Here is a 24,721-nt window from a genome sequence, read left to right as displayed (position 1 = left end):
GTTGACAACATTTGAAAGTTATGCTCGTGTTGGATTTAACCAGACTTGATAAAAATATAAATACATAACCTGGCTGGGGGCAACACATTTCTTGCATTCATAATAATAATGTTAAATGCTTGGATTTTTTCTGATCAGCGACTAGGTAAAATATCTTCTTTAGGGAGAGGTGAGATGACAGAGTTATTCTTAATAGATTTAGTTGCTAATTTATCATGCTAAAGTAACTGCACGTCATATCAAAGACTTACAAATAGATTATTTTTTTTCCCTATTCAGATAAATATAAATAAATTAGCTTTAAAATGGAGCTGCTGATTACCTGTTAATATTTTCATTAATGGCTGGATGGTGTTTCTGACAGCAGGTACTGAATTTTAACCTTCCAGAGTGGGTGGATGTCTGTACATGCAGGAGGATAAAGAAGTGAAAAACTGCTAGTTGCCAGTATGGCAGGAACCTGCCATCTTCAACATTTAATCGTGCACATTTGTTAGTGTGCAGTAAACCTCTGTGGAATAGATGGAGCTTGTAATGAACATATGCTTGCAAGCAATTAACTGCATCTTTAATCTTGGATTCAGGCTTTAACTGCTAGTCCACAGGTTTCCCAAGCTTTCTGAAACTCACCAGGTTGAACAAGGCAAGAGGACAGAGGGGATTGATAGGGCTGAGAAATTGTCACGCTGGAAAGCCTTTAATTATTAAGTTGCTTCTTTGCCTAGGTGAAGGCTTTTGCTCACAGGACTTGGTCTGAGATTATATTTTACTGCTTTAGAGGTGATTTCTTAGATATTGGAGGTCATTTATGATAACTTAGGCTTTTTTGACTTTGATCTGCACTCCCCAGCTGTCAGCCTTCTCAGCAGCATGGAAGTAGCTTATACAGCTCTGCCTTGGGCCTCTGATGAAGAACAAGAGGATAAACATCACATTAGCAGAAGGAGCAGCAGCTTTCTCAGGCACCTGCCGCTCTAGAGGGCAGAAGGTTTGAACACACTGCTCCAGCTCGCGGGAGGTGATACCTCCAACATATGGTATACTGGCAGATGATGAGCTTTCGGGATATAGCTGAGCACCAGTGCCTTGGGAGGCTCAGACTTTCATGGCAAGTTGTTGCTGACAGTTGCAGCAATCTGGAACAAGACCTCCTGCTAAGTGGACCAGGTGGGCACACTTTGCCAGTGGCAGTCAAGGTCACTGCAGCCCTCAATTTCTTCACCCCTGGCCCCTTCGAGGCATCTGCAGGTGACAAATGCATCTCCTAGGTCACCAATGCCATGTTGCCAAGCCTGCTACTTATGTCAACTGTGTGCTGCTGATGAGGACAGCCAGAATGAGGGGTGCTTGGGTTTCTTGCTCTGGCTGGATTCCAACAGGTAGAGGAAGTCATGGACTGCATGCATGCAAAAATCAGGGTGGCCTCACATCACCAATACTCATCTAAATGGATTCCAATCCATTAATGATCGGCTGATATGTAACTACCAAAAGATTATCATGCATGCCTGCATGAGATATCAGGAAGGCTCTGTGATGTCTTCAGTCTGCACCAGTCAAGTTGGCACAGATATTTGCACCTCCAAGCAGAGTCAGTGAACTGCTGTTTGCGGGATTGGGTCTACTGCCTATGGATGTGGCTGATGAGACCTCTGAAGAGCACTACCATTGATGCACAGGAAAGGTGTAACCGTGGCCACAGGAACAAGAGTGCTCATTGAACAAGCCATTTGAATGCTGAAGGTGTGATTCCAGTTCCCTGACATGCTTTAAGATGTCCTGCAGTATACACAGTAACGGTGTCCAGATACTGGTCACCTGCCCCTTGTACAAGATGGCACAGCAAAGGGGACAGGAGTTGCAGGAGGAGGAAGGTGAGGACTACTCTGCATCTTCAGAGGAGGTCGTTCTGCTGTGGTCAGGGTACCTGGAGTTGCAATCTTGGCTGCTAGAGGTGCATAGGATAGATTCATTCAGGCAGGCTTCAGTTTATCTGAGGCAGAGCATCTATCAATCACATCAGTTCTGAACCCGCTGTGTCTTCCCCAGCACAAAATAGCCCCATGGTCATCAATCCATCCCTCAGTGGCACCCATTGCTCGTCGTCTTCTCTTGTCATGTCATATATCATTTTTCTCAAGGCTGAATGTCACTTGACTGGCAACCAGCAACAATGGGAATAACTAGACAGGAGAGGCTTGAAATAAAGTTTATGGTACATAAATATTAAAGGTTTGGTAAGTTGTCAGTTGGATTATCAAACACGCAAATAATTTCCCCTTTTCAAGCTACAAGGTATTTTTCTTTACCTTTCATAAACTTGTGTGGTGCCACTCCTGTGGCTTCAGTACAGCCAGAAACAAGATGTTCCTTTGCTGCTGTGACTGCTGAGATGTTCATAGCTGATGCCCTCTGGGTTTTGGAGCCTCACAGGTCAAGCTCCCTCACCTGCACTTGTATAGGGCAGACTTGGCCATAGGAACAGGAGGCAGCATGTGGGACTCTGACTAATGGGGGAGGGCAAGGGAAGATGGGTGAGACATGTTCGAACAGAGTCCCCTCTTCCATGTATCTTTTCCCCATCTGCCCTCTCATAACCCACCTGCACTTCTTTGACAATAAGAGCTGGAAAACACTTTGCTGCACTTCAATGAGGTGCTGAGGGGCAAAAGCAAGACTTTCCTCCATCCTATTTAAGCTGGCATTCTGACTGCAGATCATTGGTAAAGGATAGCATGCATTTCCTTGCTTGCTGAGACTGATGGTCCAAATAGATTACTCTTACAAGCATTCTTGCTATGGAGATAGGCATCTGTGCAAAGGCCTGAGAAGAGGTAACTTTCCCCTCGCTGCTCCTGAATGATGCTTGAAGCACCTGTGGGAGATGAAAGCTGTAAATTAGAATTTGCAAAGGTAAAAGGGTTCAAAGCAACATTATGCAGATAATCATGTTTCATTGGCTGCTGACACCAGATAAATGAGTGTTGTCTGCCATGTAATATCTAATTTTGTCATAGAGTGCCTGGGAGACCTGCATTGTCGCCAGTGGCCCTGCATTCTGAGACTGTTTATCTGCAGTGCTTCATCCTCCACAGCTGCTTAACTTTCCACAAAGGTCAAGGTGACTGTGAATGGAGGGCTATCCCCAGTTCCTGTTGTTCTATCATCTCTTCTGCAGAGGCAGGAAGAGGAGTTAAGAGTGTGAGAAATGGATTACTTAGTCCCTGTATGAATTTATTTGATGCAAGTCACACTGCAATTCAGCTTCTGGGCCTCAAATGTGTTTCTTGAATAAAATAGCATTATTAAAAGGATGAAAGGACACCATTTATGGAGGATGACCTTGAGGGATGGAAGCGATTGGTGTTAGGAAATAGAGATAGTGTAAGCAAGTTGTATTTGCATTTGTGGGTGTTAGGAATAAGCTTTAGCTTTGAGTTTAAATTTCAGCTTTAAGTGTAATGTATATTTTTTATTTGTGGGTTTAAAAAGGTGAAACCTGGGATCTAGTTTCATTTTAGAATGGAGACAGCAGGGTCTAAGGCTTTGTTTGTGTGTCTGCATTCTAATGAAATTTTATGACTCTTGAAGGGAAGGTAAAGCAAACACAAGGTAGAAAAAAATTGTGCTCTTGCCTAGCAACAGGACCCCCACAGACACTGAAAAGTAGTTTCAGTTCCATTTGAGTGCGGTTGGTCAGTGTGCTCCAAGGTTAAAAGGAGTTGCCAGCAGAACCTGCATAACAGAAGGAAAGATAGCAAGCCTTAAAGTAATGTTGGATACAGTGGCCAGTAGAAGCAGGACAAGAGAGAAAACTGCAAGGAGCATATTCCAAAAACCAAACAAGAAAGTCCCCAAAACCAGGGAGTGGAGCAGGAAAGATCCCAAGGGGACAGTTAAGTCAAAGGACAAGGACAGGATCCTGGAAAAGGTCCTTTTTGAGTCAAGAATGAGGAGCAGAGAAAGGATCCAAGCTTAAAGGCAGAAAGCTGCAGGACACAGATTTGAAGCAATATAGGCTTGCGCGAAGCCAGCAGATCCAAGGAGATAGCTGAAGGTCTGAACTCTTTACTATGGGCTTATGAAGCAGTGGTGTTGCGTTGGCACAGCTGAGCATTTGAGAGAGTGCATGGAAGGCAAAACCTGAATGCACATGGCGTTCCAGGGGAGAGGGACAATGGAAGGAGAGTTCGAAACCCTGGAGCTGGACCCTTGTGGAAGGCATCTGAGAGAGCCTGTCATTTGGAAGAAGATTCTAAAGTGAGTTCTTAGAGAATAGAGATTGGAAACCCTGGTGTGAAAGACAGTTCAGTGAGACCAGTTGGCTCATAGAGTCGCGTGCGTCTGGTGGGGGAATTGAGGAGAAATCCATAGCATCTGTTTGGGGTGGTATCTGTCACTTGGTTTCAGAATCTGGTGTGCCTGACCACAGGCCGCTTATGGGTTTACATAGACTGCACTTATTGTCATCATGAGACTATAAGGTAGCTTTTGTAATTTGTGTTGCCCTTACTAATCTGTTAATATCTGTAAAGATATAGTTGTGGGTGAAGGAGTATTGTAATATAGTTCATCCTTTCTTGTTTATTAAATGCTTTATTCTTTTGTTTAAAGCTCATCAGCTAACTCCTGTGATTCTGTTCAGTAGCCACTCTCCACATATCTAGACAAAAAATAGTTTGGATCTATCAAGCTGGATTCTACCCTCCAATCTGGCTTGTCCAGTAGTAACATCAACGGGATCATAACAACGGCAATAAGATGAGGGTGTGTGTCAGTGGTGGCTGTTAAGTTGGGGATGTGAGGGAGGTATCTTGAGAGAAAGGGATAGGTGAATCCTGCAAGTTTGGTTGGTCTGAGGAGTGCTGTGCAGGAGAAACCTGGGGAAGTCAAAGTGAGGAGGTTGGCAATTGAAGTTGGCATGCCACTCATGTTTCCTGCCCTGACAAAGCCAGTAACCTCTTGCGGCACCATATCCAGCATCCTCGAACAATCTGACATTAATTCAGAGGCAGGATTTTTCCTTTCTGTCCAAAAAGTTCTCTGCAGGCCCTTGTAGCTCACAGCATGATTTCCAGGGATGCCTCAGAAAACCAAAGTGCACCCTTCCTCTTTGCGACATTGCATCACTCCAGTTGTTATGTCTCAATTGCCACTTGTAGAATGCCTCCATTTTGCCCTTCACTGGGGTCCCTTAAATACGGAGGCTTCTGCAGTCAGTTGTGGGTCTTGATCATGTTCGTCTGCTATGGTTGGAAAATGTGTAAATGTGATGCTAATGTTGTGGCTCTGTTAGAAAGTCATGGAAAAACCAGCTCCATGAATATTTAGGCTCCCAACCAGTTTTCCCTGTTACGAATGGGTTCTACCATTGAAATCGAGCCCTACTTTTCTGCATAAAATATATTATTGTTTCCACCTCCTGCTATTCTCCATCCCCTTTTTAATGGGACAGAATTTGAGAACCTTTTCTGATTTTAGTGCTTGTAGACTCCTTGTTATTCAAGTATATCCAAGTTATAAGTTAATTTATTATCTCCCATGGGTCCTCATGAGTCTGATACGAGCTTGGCATGGAGATCTACAGAACTGGCAGATCGTGTTGTCATTATTGGTGCTTCAGGGAACTTCTGCAGCTGCTTCACTTCTGGCCTGCCCATCAAAGTTGAATTTTCTGGAGGGTGATTTCTGTGCAGATGAGCCCAGCACGATGAAGGACCTCCTCGTTGTTTGTGATTTTTGTACTACCATTGAATTATCATGATTTCAATATTATTAGACTTATGAGGTGGAGCAGAAGCTTTGCACATCAGCTTTGCACTTGAAGCAGGGGGTAGTGGGAAGTAATGGGAAGATGACGTATGTTCAAATAATCACTGGATAGTTTGGCTGTGGGGGAGGTGATGGCATCGTGGTATTGTCATTGGACTGGTAATCCAGAGACTCAGGGTAATGCTCCAGGCACCCTGGTTCGAAACCGGCCATGGCAGGTGGTGGAATTTGAATTCAGTAAAAAACTGGAATTAAAAGTTGAATGACCATGAAACCATTGTCAATTGTTGTAAAAATAAATTTGGCTTACTAATGTTCTTTAGGGAAGGAAATCTGTCGCCCTTACCTGATCTGGCCTACATGTGACTCCAGATCCACAGCGATGTGGTTGACTCTTAATTACCCTCTGAAATGGCCTAGAAAGCCACTCAGTTGTATCCGCTACAAAGTCACAAAAAGGAATGAAACCGGACGGACCACCCAGCATCGACCTTGGCACTTGTAACGACAACGGCAGGCTCAGCCCTGTTGACCCTGCAAAGCCCTCCTAAATAACATCCAGGGGCTAGTGCCAAAATTGGGAGAGCTGTCTCACAGACCAGTCAATCAATAGCTTTACGTAGTTATCCTCACAGAATCATGCCTTACAGACAATGTCCCAGGCACCACCATCATCATTGCTGGGTATGTCCTGTCCCATAGACAGGACAGACCCAGCAAATGTGGCAGCACAAGTAGCATGCAGTTGTGAGGGAGTTGCCTTGGGAGTCCTCAAAATCAACTCCGGACTCCATGACATCTCATGGCACCAAACATCTGCAGTCCTGTCATTTCCAGCCGTGAATGGTGGTGGGCAATTAAACAACTCACTGGAGAAGGGGCTCCACAAATATCCCCATCCTCAATGATGGAGGAGCCCAGCACATCAGTCCAAAAGACAAGGCTGAAGCATTTGCCAGGAGTGCCATCTTGGCTTCCTCCGGAGGTCCCCAACATCACAGATGCCTGTCTTCAGCCAATTCTATTCACTCCATGTCATATCAAGGAACGGCTGAGGGCACTGGATGCTGCAAAGGCTATGGGCCCTGACAACATTCTGGCAATTGTACTGAAGAATTGTGCTGCAGAACTTGCTGCACCCCTAGCCACGCTGTTCCACTGGCATCTTCCTGACTATATGGAAAATTGCCCAGGTATGTCCTGTACACAAAGCAGGAAAGATCCAACCCGACCATTTACTGCTCCATCAGTCTATCTCAATCATCAGTAATGTAGTGGAAGGGGTCATCAACAATGCTTTCAAGCGGCTCTTGCTTAACAATAACTTGCTCATTGACACCCAGTTTAGGTTCCACTCAGCTCCTGACCTCGTTACAGCCTTGGTTCAAACACGGACAAAAGAACTAAGCTGCAGAGGCGAGGTGAGAGTGACTGTCCTTGACATCAAGGCCGCATTTGACTGAGTGTGGCATCAAGGATCCCTGGTAAAACTGGAGTTAATGGGAATCGGGAAAACTGTCCACTGGTTGGAATCATACCTAGCACAAAGGAAGATGGTTGTGGTTGTTGGAGGTCAGTCATCTCAGTTCCAGGACATCACTGCAGGAGTTCCTCAGGTTAGTGTCCTAGGCCCAACTATCTTCAGCTGTTTCATCAATGACTTTGCTTCCATCATAAAGTCAGAAGTGGGGATGTTCACTGCACACTGCACAATGTTCAGTACCATTCGTGACTCCTCAGATAGTGAAGCAGCCCATGTCCAGAGGCTTGGAATAGTGCGACGAGAAACTCACCACCTGACTCAAAGCCTGTCCATCTACAGGGCACAAATCAGGAGTGTGTTGGAATACTCTCCACTTGCCTGGATGAGTGCAACTTCCACAACACTCAAGCTTGATACCATCCAGGACAAAGCAGTCTGCTTGATTGGCACCACAACCACAAACATTCACTCTCTCTACCACTGATGCACAGTAGTAGCAGTGTGTACCATCCACAAGATGCATTGCAGGAATTCTCCAAGGCCCCTTCAATAACACCTTCCAAACCCACGACCACTACCATCTAGAAGGACAAGGGCAGCAGATAGATGGGAACACTGCCACCTGGAAGTTCTCCTCCAAGCCATTCACCATCCTGACTTGCAAATATATCGCTGTTCCTTCACTGTCAGTGGTTCAAAATCCTGGAACTCCCTCACAGCAGTCTGGGTGTATCTACACCACATGGACTGCAATAGCTTAAGGCAGCGCACCACTGCTTTCTTGAGGGCAACTAGGGATGGGCAATAAGTGCCGGCCCAGAATGAAACATAAAAATGGTCTCGTGGGAAAATCGTGGGGTGCAAATTTATATCATCCTAGTACATAGTGTGATAACTTAATTTGTGTCGTAAATTGTTTTCTTGTATAAACGATGACGTTATTTGAAAGGGTGAGTCATAGCCTGAATGATATAGTAGAAATATTCTCTTGCTGTTTATGGTGTCCAATTATGACAAGGGAATATATTTCCAAACGTGAGCAGAAATATGTGATTGTGCTTTGCTTTTTTAAAAATTGTGTTTGTTATTCTGTCCAGAAGTTAGTAATTATTTTACATCCATAAAAAGGGGGAAAAATGTCTTTCTGTCTAAATGTACTAGCCCTTGAGAAATTCTGGATTGCACTCAGTGGAAATTTTGGCCTTTTTTCTCTTTGCCACCCCCCTCCCTCAATATATAGATTTCGGGTAATAAAGACATTTGTAAGTGAAGAGTAGGCACTGTTCACTCATAATTAAAATCACTCAATAATTGAAATTTAGCATAAGTTTGCCGTGTAACGTAGATGTTTTTGCATTTTAGGTGAGCATTGAAAAGATCTAGCTTCTTTCCCAATGAAACCATTAATTTCAAGTGCTTCATGTATTCTATTTCAGTTCAGTCCCCTACTTGTATTTTCTCCAGACATTGATTGATCCCTGTATTATAAGTTCAAACTAAACCTAAAATTAATACAAATATATAGAACAAATGAAATGGATTTTCAAGTTAATTTGTTTAAACTCTGGTTTTAGGTAATTGCATTGAAATTCTCCAAATTGCTGTAAGTTTTAACTATAAAAATCATTCATGTTTTGTAATGTATCTATTTGAATTGTCTGAATATTTGAGATTTTGTTTCATTTTATAACTTTTTAGAGGAACTCATATTTATAAAATTGTGAAGAAAAATGATTTTAAATTGTTTGGAATGTACTGGTCTTCTGAAATGTAATAGATGTATAAATAGCATTGTTTCTTTTCAGTTCCTGCACTGTTATGCTCCACCTGATACTGATACATTAGAACAATGAAAGCATACCAAAACATTGAAGGAAGAATAGTCGCCAGGCTATTGTGCAGCAGGGAAACCATGTCACCTTTTCTCGCTTGTAAGAAATCTCAGGAATGGAACAGGGAAGGGGAGAAAAACAAGGGTCATACTGCACATGAAGAATATTGATAAATTATTGTAGAAACAAAGTTATGTTTTCAGTGTTCTGCACATTATTTGCAAATTTACCTTCTAAGTACAATTAGATGTCTTTTTTAAAAACTGCTCAAGCATGTTACTGATTCATTCCAGTACTGTATTAGTTGACATTCAACACTGAAACTGTTGCACAGCGCAAGTAAATAATTAACACATGATGAGAGATCAACTTATGTGGTGTTCTGAAAAATGTTGTATGTTTGTGGGAATTCCTATTACACAATTCATCAAGTAGGCCGTCTCATTTAGATGGTTTCCAGAAATAAATAATTTTTGGGAGGGACTGATTAGTCAGTTTTTGATGGATCTGAAAATCACTGATCCAGGGAGGGAAGAATTATCCCTGATTCATGCTCCTAATTGTTAACCAGTGTCTCCCACCAGTCGTGCACATCTTAGTGTTGCCTGATGACAGGACCAGGTGTAAGTGCTAAGGATGAATAGCCTGGCACTACAGTATTAAATATGGGGGGAAAATATGGGCAGTTTTGGCAAGTTGTTGATTGGAGAAAAACTAGCATCCAAAACCTTGTACCCAAGAATGTGCCATTTCCTTCGTGAAGGGGGTAGAACAGGAGAAAAATAGAACCGAGAAAAACCAACATACTATGGTGTTTAAAAACACAGGACGCACTATTGTCTCAAATGAACATTGTTAATTGCTGTCAAGCTCCTTACTTCCCATTTTAAAATCTTTATGCCTTTTTCTTCATTCAAATGTGGTACCCTAAGACTGCTATCCAATTAACTTGTTGGAATGACAGTGCAGCAAACAAGCTAGGAGTAGAAGAAAATAGATATAACAGTGAGATCCAAACTGCCTTTCATTTCAGAGGCTTGAATTTGAATCAAGCCTAAAGGAATAGAAATAAAATCTGCTTGTCTCCTGAGGACCTTAAATCAGTTTGATATTCTGGTTAATTTAATGGGTACTAGCCTCAGCACAAACCAATGGTACATCAACAGTTCACATTGTGAATGAGAAATGATTTGCATAGATGCAGAAGGACTTGCATCACATTATTGGAGGAGGGTAGAGTGCTGTGTATTGCATCTAATGCTTGCAGGTTCTGGTTCAAAATCCAAATTGTTTGTTCTCAGTACTGAAATTCCTTCTCCCCCACCCTGACTTATTTTACTACAGACAGGAGAAAGACTTCAAGATTTGTAGTGGAACATGATTTGCGTTTAATTTTTTTTTAATTCCTATATGGTTTGTTTTTCTTTCCAGGAGTCTGCGATTGCATCCAAATCGACAGATGAGATGTACAGTGAGTACAAAAGTGACCGAAATGAAATTTCCTATTGTTATCAACTGCTTCAGGAACTGAATGAACAGCGGCAGCAAGGCATTCTGTGTGATGTCAACATTGTGGTGAAGGGTCAGGTTTTCAAAGCCCACAAGAATATATTAGTTGCAGGCAGCCGTTACTTTAAGACTCTCTATTGCTATACTCCGAATGAGAGTTGCGACCAGGTCACAGTAACTCACCTCGATGTCGTTGCAGTACAAGGTTTCACAGTCATTCTTGATTTCATGTACTCTGGACATTTGGTTTTAACCAGCCAAAATGTAATTGAGGTAATGTCTGTAGCAAGCTATCTACAAATGACTGACATTGTTCAGGCTTGCCGTGGTTTCATAAAGGACGCTCTAAACATCAGTACAAAATCCACTGCGGCAGAGAAAATAATAATGCAGTATGAGAAGGTAAAAGCCTCCAATCGGTCCCAAAGAGACAGCACCGTAGCTATGTTGAAACATGAGCCCAGCAGTCCTTGGATAGTCAAATCTACAAATGCATTGAATAACTGTGCTACAGGCGGACTGCATGAAGAAAGAGCCAGATATGAAATGGAGGGCTACAGTTTAGATATGGGTTCAGTAATGGACCAAAATGAGAGCTACCAGATTAATGATTCTGCCTGGAGTCAAGATAACTTTTCAGATTATGGTGGAAAAGATCTGCAGATGGGGCTACCTCAAGATCAGAGTCCTGCTTTCTCGTGGGGAAATTTGGGAAAACTAATGCTGCATCAAACAGTCCCTCGAAGCGGAAGAAGAAAAAATCACATAACCAGAAGAATTGTATACGACGTTACACCAAAAGTTGAAGAAGGAGTTGGAGATAACTTAATGATACAGCCACCTATGGCATTCTCTGAGGATGGATTACAGGAAATTCCTGTTGACTCATTTACAGGTACTGTATACATATGTCAGTCAAGAAATGTAAGCAAAGCATGTAACACAATTCAGAGTGCTTTTTTTCCTGTATAAACTTTCTCCCTTTTTCTTGAAGGCAGGAACTTATGAAATAGTTTTCCAATTGCCAGGAAATACTTAAAACCTAGCAGAGACCCACAAAATATTTGCAGTCAAGTTAGTATACTTATCTAATTCCATCATCATAGCCACTCTTCCCATGCTATCCATTTACCCCTCCCATCTACCAAGTAGATACAAGACACGCCGAGGAAATAGGCCCTTTGTCAGCGCCTATTTGAACAAATAACCCTAATCATATTTACTACACCGCTCTTGCATTCACCTTTCTAAATCTAACCTTGAATACAGGCAGTTGCTGCCTCACTCACTAATCCTGGAGGTGAATTCCACAGCCTCACAATTGATTCCTTAGCTATTGGAAGTAGCCTGTTTCTTTTCACCCCATTCCATCCTTACAAAATTTTAAACACTTGTATTATACCATCCTATAATCTGTGTTGTTCTAATGAAGTTGAGACAAAATTGATGTCAGTAGGAATTGGGGAATGCTCTCCACTGGTTGGAGCCATACCTAGCACAAAGGAAGATCGTTGTGGTTGTTTGAGGCCAATCACCTCAGTCCCAGAGTACTTTCCCTTGCCTGGATGAGTGCAGTTTCAACAACAATCAAGGAGCTCAGCAGCATCTTGGCCATTGCAGTGCATTGGATTGGCACCCCATTCACCAGCAATGCAGAGTGCCAGCAGTGTATACCATGTACAAGAGGCACTGCAGCAACTCGCCAAGATTCCTTCAACAGTATCTTCCAAACCCATGACCTATACCATCTAGAAAGACGAGAGCAGCAGACGCAAGGGAACACCACCAGCTGCAAGTTCCCCTCCAAGCCCCACACCATCCTGACTTGGAGCTATATCGCCATTCCTTCACTGTTGCTGGATCAGGATCCTGGAACTGTCTTCCTAATAGTACTGTGGGTATATCTACACCAGATGGACTGCAGCAGTAGTTCAAGAAGGTGGCTCACTACCACCTTCTCAAGGACAATTCGGGGTAGGCAACAAATGCTGGCCTAGCCAGTGAAGCCCACATCTCATGGAGGAATAAAAGGAATGGAAAAGCCTCAATTTTTTAAAATAATCCTCTAGTATGGAGCCCAGTATTACACCCAGTACTCTAACCAAGCTCTTAAGATTTTATATAGACTTTTATTTGCCTCTTGGTTTTTATTATATACCTCATGAGAAAAACTAGAATTCCATTAACTTTATTTTGAAGGCTTAGCCTGTGATGCTGTCTCTAATGTCCTGTGAACCTGTACCTCCAAATTGGTTTGCTGTTTCTGCAGCACTGAACCTAAATTCGATTCAGAGTATAGTTACTGCTATTTTATTTAAACCAAGATGCATCACATCACATTCACTGACATTGAATTCCATCTGCTACATTTAGACCCATTCCACACCTTATCAAAATCCCCACATCCAAAGAGAACCTCTGGTATTTTAAGGAATTAGATATACCTCCTATTTGTGTTGACGTCACCGCCTGGATTTATCCAAATTATTGATATACACAGTGAACAAGAGTAACTGCAGAACCAACCCCGTGGGTCACTGCTAAGTTTTTCCAGGGTGATTGGAAATAGAATCTTGAATTCCCACTCTTTGTATTCTTAGCAACTTGCCCTGCTCCCCACTAATTAAGGTCTCTTTCAGTCTTCTCTAGTAATTGGCAGTACACTAAAGTGCATACACACCATACTCACTGCATTTTCCCCTTCTACCATATCTGTATCCTTCTCAAATAATTGAGGTTTATTAAATAAGATTTATCTTTTGGAAATTTATTCTGCGACTTCTAACTGTTTGCTCTTTCGTTCTTAATTTAAGATCTTTTTCTGCCACTGAGAAGCTAACTGGTTTATAATTATCTAAATTTGTTCTGCCTCCCATTTTTCCCATTCTCCAGGTCTCTGGCAACTCATCCACACTCAATACTGCCCTGAAATATCATTTTTAGGGTATCTGCAATTTTGCCTACTCTGGTGGTCTGTCTTTGGTAAAACCTTTGTTATTCGTGATGTTTCTCACCTGAGTGAGTAACTTCATGAGTCACCACCTGTCTGATATCTTTCTCTTCAGTGAAGAACAGTGCAAATTCTGCCACTTTTTGCCCAGGGGTTTTTATTGATGTTGTTTGGGAGTTTGGTGTTGACCAGGACACTTAGGATAACTTTAAAGAAAAGCAGGGAAGTGGTGCTGTGGGAGATCTTTGTGCTCACTTGTGGGTGGGGACAGGGTCTCAGGTTGGTGGCTAATCCAAAAGGTGATACCCCAACTGTGTAGCATTCCTTCTGTGCTGCACTGGAGTGTCAGCCTAGATTTCATCCTCTTGTCTCTGGAGTGGAGATTTAATCTCTGTTTTCTGACTCAGAAGCAAGAATGGTACCAAATAAACCATGGTACATGTGCATGTGTGCACTTTGGTGCCCGATCCTCTGCCAAATTAGTTAAAACCCTCCACTGCAGCACTGCCTAATCTGCCAGCAAGGATACTGGTCCCAACTCTTCAGATGCAATGCATTCATCTTGACTTGGACACCCCGCGCCAACAACAATCCTCTCCTCAGCTCAGGGTCCCACCTTCCTTGGGACTCCTTTTTAAACTGATAAACGCTCCATTGTGCCTTTCGGTGTTATTTGAATATTTTTCCTCATACGGTCTTACATTTTCTTATGCTGCTCTTAACCTCTATTCTAAGATTCTTAAATTCTCCTTTAGTTTTTTATTATTGTTTTTCTTGTAGTCCTCATTGATTCTCTTGAATTTGATTGGTTTCTAACCTTCATGGCATCTTCAAACTGTTAACAGTTGCCTTTTTTAATGGGATATATTTATTCTGAATCTTTGTGAACTTGTTTTAAAAAATCACCCCATTTGTTGCTGTACAATCCTTTGTGGGGTAATTTTCCCTTCCACTTCCACTCAGCTAGTTTCCCCCTCGTCTTTCATTATCTCGCCCAAGTGTGGAAATGGGGGAAGTGTTTGAGTTGAATTGATGCTCAGTTCAACAAAGACCCCTAGTAAGAAATGTATTTTCCACCATAAGCTGAGGGTATGCTATAGCCAGTTGCAGTGGCTGGAACTCTGTGCAAACCCAGGGAGTGTACCTAGGGTCCCCTTGATCTGAATGGCTCAGTCCCATACCAGGTGGTGTGCCTTTTCAAGGAACCATAATGAAAGCCCATTACTTGTGTGATTTCAAAAACATGTATCACAAGCTTGCCATCTGTTTGTCTGGCCCGCCACCAACCAAAAAAAAAGTCCAGAAATTGGAAAAGTGGAGGATTTTGTTTTTGAATTAGGCAAGGGCATTAAGAGAGATGAGCCAAAGTCAATGAGTGGAATTAAAATATGCAGCCATTAGCTAACTGAATGGGGAAACAGGCTAGAGGTATTGAATGGCCTACTTCTGTTCATGTGTTCCTAAACATCTGGGGATCCATTCAAATAAAATCTGCTTACAGAATCTTTGAGGCACTTACCAAAATTAATGCAAACAAAATAATAGTAATGAAGAAAATAATAGCATTAAAGAATGACAAATCCCCAAGTTTATGTGGTTTCCACCCCAGGATTTTGGAGGGACTAAGTGAGAACATTGCAGATACTTCAACTGTAATCTGAAATGAAAGCAAAATTATGCATATGCTGGAAATCTGAAATTAAAGCAGAAGATGCTGGGACAACTCAACAGGTCTGGCAGCATCTGTGGAGAGAGAACCACTTAACATTTCGAGTCCATATGGCTCTTCTGAAATGCCCTCGATTTGGGAACACTTCCTTTAAATTGCAAAACTATGCATGTTACTCTGCTGTTCAGGAAACTTGAGAGGGAGAATTATAGATTAGTTAGCCTAACATCTGTTGTCGGGAAATTAGTAGACCCAATCATTAAAGATAGATGGAATATCTTAAATTTTCAACTGGTCAGAGAGAGAAAGCACAGATGTATAAAAGGTAAGCCACAGCTAATAAAGCTGACTGAATTTTTTTTTCAAGAGGTGACGTCATTTATGCATGTTATTTATACGGACTTGCTGGAACATATTTGATAAAACCCCTCGTAAGACACTATTAGCTAAACTTGAAGCCCATGGAATTGAAGGCAAATTGTTGACCTTGTTAGGAAATTGGCTGCGCAGCAGGATTCAGCATAGTGATACCTGGCAGGTATTCTAATTTAATCTGTTTTAGGGCGTCAGCTATTTGCTGTATTTGTGATTTTGATGGTGGCATAGAAAGCCACATACCCAAGTTTGCCAATGACTGAAAGATAGGTGGCATTGTACAAAGTGTAGGGAAGCATAAAGCTACAGAGAGACATTAATAGATTGAGTGAACAAAACTGTGACTAATAGATTTCAGTTAGGCAAATGAGGTTATTCACTTTAAAAGGATGGAACAGAGTACTTTCTAAATGGTGGTAAGTTAGACAAAGTGAAACCCTGAGGACTCTTGGAGATTTGAGATGATTAAAATGTCATGAATAGGTCCAGAAAATAATCCAAAAAGGCAAATGGAATTCTGGCCTTTAACCTCAGGGACTAAAATGCAAGGGGCTCCAGCTAAACAAAGCTCTGATTAGACAACTCGAGTACGGTGAACAGTTCTAAGTACCCAAGTCAGAATCCGTTCTGATAAAAAGTCGTCGACCGGAAAGGTAACATCTATTTCTCTCCTGATTCGAGTATTTCCAATATTTTTTGTTTTTAGTAAATTTCCAGCATCCGCAGTATTTTGCCTTTGTACGTATGAATTTAGGTCACATTTGAGCCGTGAATGAACAAGCTCAAGAGGCTAATTAACCTCTTTTTTTCGTTTTCACTATGTTGCTGCTGATGTATTCGTCCACAAATAAGTTAACATTGGCTCAGATGTGATGAGATAGTTCTATGAGTAAGATGGGCATTATCCAGACATCTTAATTCTGGATTTCATATTTTGACACCATACACAGGAGTAGTTTACTGTTGGAGGCATTCCACTTTGCAGACAAGCCTTGTTGAGTTTATCTAGTTTTGCGGATATGAAAAATTTTAGTTCGTTTTGATAATGTTGAAACTATCACAGAAGCCTTCAAAACCTGATGGGAAACCTAAAGCTAAACTTGTTGTGATTTCCACCCGCATGACCCCCCCCTCCCCACCCTTTCTCATGCCTCCATCCTCACAAAAATATGTTTATTAAAGCTAATAGTGTTGTTTCTGAGAGAGAACCGGCGTTACTCGTGCTCCAGAATATCAGGCAGAACTTCAGTTCACAGGATTTCCCCTAAATTTAAGACCATTTGTTTTCTCAGTCAGTGAGAGCTCCATCTATTGATCTGATTGCTTTTGAACTATCCTCAACAACTGCTTCAAAGAATTTTTCTCCAGCTTGCTTCCCACACCATTGCAGGATAATGAAATTTTATGTGGCAAATGTTGGTGTTAAAATAGTTGTTGCAAGTACAATTTGTAAATTTTTTTGTAGTCTAGTCTTCACATATGAAAAATCTTCCTGTTTCTCATTTCTCTTGTATACTTGCAAATAAAAAATATAAGAATTTTAGTGTAATGTTAATTACTAACGAAAATGATTTCCCTGTCATGAAACTCAAAGACCATTATTCACTTGGTGTTTTCTCTTCTCTGGGTTCAATTGTATGTGGAGATTGAATTACAAATAAGTTTGAATAAGACCGTTCTTATTAAGGTAACAACACACATTGTCTTTGCAAACAATACTGGTGTTTCTGACAAAATATTTGTAATTGCTTTCCCGTTTTCCCATGGCCTCCTGAGTAAAATTTGCAGGATGAAGTAAGAGATCTCAGATTTACGTCACCCTAGCTCAAAATTTCACGTTAATTTACTTGATCTAAGGGACCAATACGCTATTGTCCAGCAACATTATGTAAATTGCTTCAGGTAGCAAGCTATACCCTACAGATGATGTCAAAAGAAACCATCTGTATATTGGTTATGACTTGAACAGTTTGCTTCTGAACTAGGCAGAGTGTAGTAGGAAAGATTTTTAATTAGCTTCCAAACGGTGTTATCAGGAACAGTTGACCATGTGTGCACTTTTCCAATTTTATTCCACCACCACCAATATCACCTATTAAATAGCTGACAATATGAATATACCACTTATATGATTTACCACGAAATTGTAGTTACCTTGAGTACTAATGACTATTGTCATTATTCTCATACTGTTATAGAAATATGCTTTGTAAAATAAGTGTCAGGTTATGAAATAAAGCTATTAATTATACAACCTTTAAATTTCTAGGAAGAGATGGCACATAATGGTCTGCTTTTACTAGCCATTTTAACTGGTGACTGATACATCTACATTGTGGGATAACCTCAAAATTGTTATAAATGGAAAGATGGCAAAATGTTGAACAAAGATAAGGTGCTATCAGTTCTTTTTACATCCCTGGGTTGGGTAAGGGAATAAATGTCACAACTGCTGCTTCTGATTACTATCCAGTAATACCTGCTGAGGATACACATCTTCAGATGTGTGGTGAGATGATAGGTTTGGCCTCTGTTTTGTTGCGTTCTATTGTAAAGAACCTGTCAATATTTATTGGACTCCTGTGAATAATAGCAGCTTGGATCAGGTTTTGGTTAATGCCTGTGGAATAATACCCCATAAATTAGTTAATGCCGTTGGGAGAGGGTAAATCAAGTAGCCTAAAACAAAATGTTATTAATGAAATGCTTTTCTCTTTCCAGCTGGAACTTCAGATCAATTCAGATTTGGACTGTTACAAGAAGCGCAAAATAGAGAAACATGGTTAAATGGTAAGTATTTTCCCAAGTAAATCTTGGGAGAAATTAGTGTTTAACCCAAAGCAATAAGCAGATACTGTTTACATAAAACTTACATTAAAAAATGTGAATTGAGTACATTTCCTGTCCACAGACTGGTATCTTTTGTCAGGTCATTGTCATTTTATCATTGTCAGGTGCTCTGCAAACATTTGTAATGGGAATTCTTATGTAAAACGTTAGATAAACTGGAGTTTCTATTTTAAAAGATTTTTTTTACAGTAAGTTAAGCATTCCCCAACTTATTTATCCATTGAATTCATTTGTATTCTTAATGCCTTGTAGAATTTTTAATTGAAGGCAATTCATTCACAAAGATTTGGGATTACGCTTGATACTTTTGTTCAAAGCTGTGACCTAATTGAAGCCAAATAATGTAGTATGATGGTATGCAGCATGACAATTTTCCAAAATCCATCATGCTATTTAAGCAGCCAAGGTGGAATATTTTTCTACAGCTTCCAGCAGTTCTGGTTATTCACATTTTTAAAATCCAAGATCACAGGTGGATTTTTAAAAGGTTATTCAGATAAAAATTTGTAATCTAATTGCACAGGAAGGTTGTGTGTCTCCATGCACATACATATGTGAGATAAATAACAGGCACGTGCAAATGCACATACACACAGCCACACCAAATGTGGGTCCCCCTCTCCACCCAGTGCCATCAGGCAATGTTCAAACACCAGGAACCCACTGGTTAGCTAAATCTCTGCCTCAGTTTTGTTTTCCGCTGTGGTGCCAGGCAAGACAAACCCTTATCCAAATACTGCCAAAGCCTAGGACTCCCCTTTAAGCACAGCTGCATTCCACTCAACTCAGTACTGCTAAAAATCAGATATCTACCTCCACGGAAACATCTGGCATGTCATTTTGCAAGTATTCAGCTTATCCTAAGGGAGAAAAATACATGGGTAAAGGAAAGCTGTGTCAAGAATCTGGAACTCCCTCCTAACAGCAGTGTAGGTGTACTATGCCAGATGGTCTGCTGTAGTTCAAGAAGCTGGCTCACTGCCGCCTTCTCCAGGGCAATTAGGGATGAGCAATATTTTTTTCTAATCATTTACAGCGTGTGAGCTTCACTGGCTGGGTCAGCATTTATTGCCCATCCCTATCTGCCCTTCAGAAGGTGGTGCTGAGCTGCCGCCTTGAACTGCTGCAGTCCGTGTAGGGTTGGTACACCCACAGTGCTGTTAGGAAGGGAGTTCCAGGATTTTGACCTGGCGACAGTGAAGGAAAGGTGATATATTTCCAAGTCAGGATGGTGAGTGACTTGGAGGGGAACTTCCAGGTGGTGGTGTTCCCATCTATCTGCTGCCCTTGTCCTTCTAAATGGTAATGGCCATGGCTTTAGAAGTGCTGTCTAAGGAGCCTTGGTGAATTTCTGCAATGCATTTTATAGATCGTACACGCTGTTGATACTGTGCGTTGGTGGTGGAGGGAGTGAATGTTTGTGGATGTGGTGCCAATCAAGTGGGGTTGCTTTGTCCTGGACGGTATCAAGCTACTTGAGTGTGTGGGAGCTGTACTGATCCAGACAAGGGGGGAATATTCCATCACACTGCTAACTTGTTCCTTGTAGATAGTGGACAGGCTTTGGGGAGTCAGGAGGTGAGTTACTTGTCACATGATTCCTAGCCTCTGACCTGCTCTTGTAGCCACAGTATTTAGATGGCTAGTCCAGTTCAGTTTCTGGTCAATGGTAACCCCAGGATGTCGTTAGCGGGGGATTCCGAGATGGTAATGCCTTTGAATGTCATGGGGCGATGGTTGGACTCTCTCGTTGGAGATGGTCATTACCTGGCCCTTGTGTGGCGCAAATGTTACTTGCCATTTGTCAGCCCAAGCCTGGATATTGTCCAGATCTTTCTGCATTGGGACATGGACTGCTTCATTATCTGAGGAGTCGCGAATGGTGCTGAACATTGTGCAATCATCAGCAAACATCACCACTTCTGACCTTATGATGGAAGAAACATCATTGATGAAACAGCTGAAGATGATTGAGCTGAGGACACTACCCCGAGGAGCTCCTGCAGTGATGTCCTGGAGCTGAAATGACTGACCTCCAACAACCATAACCATTTTTCTTTGTGCTAGGTATGACTCCAAACAGTGAAGAGTTTTCCCACTGATTCTCATTGACTCCAGTTTTGCTCGGGCTCCTTGATGTCACACTTGGCCAAATGCGGCCTTGATGTCAAGGGCAGTCACTCTCACCTTGGGAGTTCAGCTCTTTTGTCCTTGTTTGAATCAAGGCTGTAATGAGGTCAGGAGCTGAGTGGCCCTGGTGGAACCCAAACAGGCTGTCAGTGAGCTGGTTATTGCTCAGCAAGTGCCACTTGATAGTACTGTTGATGACCCTTTCCATGACTTTACTGATGATCGAGAGTAGACTGATGGAGCAGTAATTGGCCGGGGTGGATTTATTCTGCTTTTTGTGTGCAGGATGTACCTGGGCAATTTTCCATGTACGGGTGGATGCTAGTGTTGTAGCTGTACTGAAGCAGCTTGGAGAGGGGCATGGCAAGTTCTGGAGCGCGAGTATTTACTGGCCTTGCCAGTGACACTTATGCCATGAAAGAATAAAAAGAAATCAAACAAGTACTTTTCATAGAATAATGGACAGAGTTGTGGAATTCAGTCCTCAAAAGCAGCAGTAAAAATTCCAGAATACCATTTAATATAAAATTTGACTTAGTCACTCTAATTTAATGATGATGTGCCCTAAATGGCATAAATACCTCTATTAGTATAAAACACTTAATACTCCTTGTGCCCACACCTTAGGAGATCTTCTAGTATTTTTATGCTTGAATATTGTGTAATATGGGATAAGGAATTTTAATGGATGTGAGCTTTCATTATGGTAATTTCTGCTTTAATGCCTCAATTGAGTTAATGGTCTTAATGTAATATGTTTAGGGGGAAAAAAAACTATATTTGGTCATGCAATTGTGCTGCATATTGGATTGCCTGTAAATGGTCACCTACATGCACTCTCACAATATGAATATCTAATTGTGGAATATGTTTCTGAATAATTTGACAGAAAATGCTGGAAAAACTCAGCAGGTCCAGCAGCATCTGTGGAGAGAGAAACAGTTAACGTTTCGAGTCCGTATGACCCTTCAGTGCTGAAGAGAAGTGGAAATGTGATTAAATTTATACTGTTTAATGGGGATGGGGCAGGTGGAGCTGGATAGAAGGCCAGCAATAGATGGGGACAAAGGAGGGATTGGCAAAGATGCCATGAACTGAAGAACAAAGAGAGTGTTGGTGGTGGTTAGTGCTAAAAAAGATGCTACTAATGGCATAAAGATAAGAAAGCAGAATGTGACTATAGCAGGGGTAGCATTGTGTGAAAGAACAACATGGAACAAATAACAGATGGCCCTGTGGGGGGTGGGGTGTGGGGGGGAGGGGCGGTGGTGTGAAGAAGAAAAAGGATAGAAAATGGGATAAAAAGGGCAATAAAACCACAGATAAATGAATAAAAATGGGTGGATAAAAAATAAAAACGAATGTAGGAAAAAGGGAATTAAAAAAGGGGGGTGAGGATGGAGGAGAGTGTTCATGGTCTGAAGCTGTTGAACTCGTTAAGTCCTGAAGGCTGTAAGGTGCCTATTTGGAAGATGAGCTGCTGTTCCTCCAGTTTGCGTTGAGCTTCACTGGAACATTGCAACAGGCCAAGGACAGACATGTGGGCATGAGAGCAGGATGGTGTGTTGAAATGGCAAGCAACCGGAAGGCTTGGGTCATGCTTGCAGACAGACCCGAGGTGTTCCGCAAAGCGGTCACATTGCTTGCCGTTTCAACACACCATCCTGCTCTCGTGCTCACATGTCTGTCCTTGGCCTGCAGCAATGCTCCAGTGAAGCCCAATGCAAACTGGAGTAACAGACCTAATTTTCCAAATAGGCACCGTACAGCCTTCTGGTCTTAACATAGAGTTCAACAAATTCAGACCATGAACACTCTCTTCCATCTTTACCCCCTTCTTTAATCCCCTTTTTATTACATTCATTTTTATTTTTTATCCACTTATTTTTATTCATTTATCTGTGGTTTTATCACCTCTTTGATCCCATTTTCTATCCTTTTTTTCCCCCCACACCACTGCCCCCTTCCCCCGCCCCATCCCCCACAGGGCCATCTGTTAATTGTTCCATGTTGTTCTTTCACACAATGCTAACCCTGCTATAATCACATTCTGCTTTCTTACCTTTATGCCACTATTAGCACCTTTTTTAGCACTAACCACCACCATCAACACTCCCTTTGTTCTTCAGTTCGTGACATCTTTGTCAATCCCTCCTTTGTCCCCACCTATCTCTGGCTTTCTATCCAGCTCCACTTGCCCCATCCCCAAAACAGTATAAATTTAATCACATTTCTGCTTCTCTTCAGCTCTGAAGAAGGGTCATATGGACTCGAAACTTTTAACTGTTTCTCTCTCTCTACAGATGCTGCTGGATCCAGCATTTTCTGTTTTAGTTTCAGATTTCCAGCATCTGCAGTATTTTGATTTTAATCTGAATACTTTGATTTTTTCTTAAAGACTTTCTTTGTTATACCAGATTGTAACATTGCTCTGCAAATTTGTTTCCATGTGAGAATTAAATGCATTTATGAAAGTATAGCAAGCAGATGCCAATATGCTTGTTTACTTTTGGAGATTTCTAAACTAGAGTGTACTAGAATCTAATGTTGCCACTAGAAATAATCAACTATATGGCCCATTGAGCCTGCTCCACCATTCAGTACAATCATGGACTTCAACTCCCCTTTCCCACCCACTCCCCATATCTGTTGATTCCTGAGATCAAAAATCTGTCTATCCCAGCCTTAGATGTATTCAACGATGACACATCTACAACTTCCTGGAATAGAAAATTCCAAAGATTCACCATCCTTTGAGTGAAACAATCTCCCCTCATCTCATTTCCAAATGATCGGCCCCTTATTTTGCCCTGATGTTTTTGTTTCTGCTGGTCGAGGAATCTATCTCTCAGCATCTACCCGATCAAACCCCTTCCGAATTTTGTAGGATTCAGTGAGATTACCTCTTATTCTCTGGGAATTTAGAAGAACATAAGCCCAGTTTACTCAGCCTCTCATTTTAGGACAGCCCCCTTATCACAGAGATAATATAGTGAACCTTCATTATACTGCTTCCATTGTAAGTACTAAAAATTTGAGACCAAAACTGCACGCATTACTCCAGATGTGGTCTCACCAAAGCCTTGGATAACGGTAGCAAGACTTCATTATTACTGTACTCAAATCTTCTTGCAGTAAAGGTCAACATGCAATTTGCCTTACTAATTGCTTGCTGTACCTGCATGCTAACTTCATGCATTTCTTGTACAATCACACCCAAATAATCTCTCTGACCATTAAGCCATTGCAGAAGGCAGTTAAGAGTCAACCACCTTGCTGTGGGTCTGGAGTCAAGTGTAGGCCAGACCAAATAAGGCTGGCAGACTTCCTTCCCTAAAGGATATCAGTGAACCAGATGAGTTTTATGACGATCATTGACAATCACTGTTCTGAGATTATCTTTCAATTCCAGATTTTTAAAAATTAATTGAATTTCAATTCAATTCAGCTGCCATGTTGGGATTTGAAGCCATGACCCCAGAGCATTCACCTGCGTGTCTGGATTACTAGTGCAGTGACATTACCACTACGCCACTGTCTCCCTTGTGTATTGTACAAACATTCCATATGTGGTCCAATTAAGGCTCTACTGTAGCAATACTTTGTGTATCAGACGGGTTTTTACAACAATTGATAGTTTCATTATCACCATTCCTGAGACTAGATTTGAATTCCAGATTTATTAATTGAATTTAAATTCCACCAGCCACTGTGGTGGGATTTGAATCCGTGTCCCCAGAGCATTTAATGGATTAATAGTCCAGTGACATCACCACTACCTCATTGTCTCCCTGAGAAATGTCCCATTTAAGCCCACTCTCTGCTTCCTGTCTGTTAAGCAATCATCTTTCCATGCTAATATATTATCCCCAACTCCATAATCTTGCTCATAACCTTTTGTGTGATACCATATTGAATGCCTTTTGGAAATCCAGGTGTACTACATCTACTGGTTCCCCTTTGTCTATCCTACTAGTTACATCCTCAAAAAGCTCTAATAAATTTGTCAAACAAAATTTCTCTTTTGTAAAACCATGTTAACTTGTTCTAATCTTACTCTATACTTTTCTAAGTGCATTGCTAAAACTTCTATAATAGATTCCAGCACTTTCCTGATTTATGTGAGTCTAACTGGCCTGTAGTTCCCTGTT

General features: G+C 41.5%; 1 protein-coding gene across 1 annotated transcript in view; it reads left to right on the top strand.

Moving 5' to 3' along the window:
• Positions 1-24,721, top strand: part of zbtb10 (zinc finger and BTB domain containing 10) — a 116,360-nt gene that overhangs the window by 74,605 nt on the left and 17,034 nt on the right. The window contains exons 2-3 of the mRNA XM_041189375.1: positions 10,519-11,491; positions 18,312-18,380. Coding sequence (XP_041045309.1) covers positions 10,519-11,491; positions 18,312-18,380 — 1,042 coding nt within the window. The remainder of the gene's footprint in view (positions 1-10,518; positions 11,492-18,311; positions 18,381-24,721) is intronic.

The sequence above is a fragment of the Carcharodon carcharias genome, chromosome 6 (assembly GCF_017639515.1).
Source record: "Carcharodon carcharias isolate sCarCar2 chromosome 6, sCarCar2.pri, whole genome shotgun sequence".
Taxonomy (NCBI): domain Eukaryota; kingdom Metazoa; phylum Chordata; class Chondrichthyes; order Lamniformes; family Lamnidae; genus Carcharodon; species Carcharodon carcharias.
The sequence above is the reverse complement of the archived record's forward strand: the minus strand, read 5'-3'. Positions and strand labels throughout refer to the sequence as shown.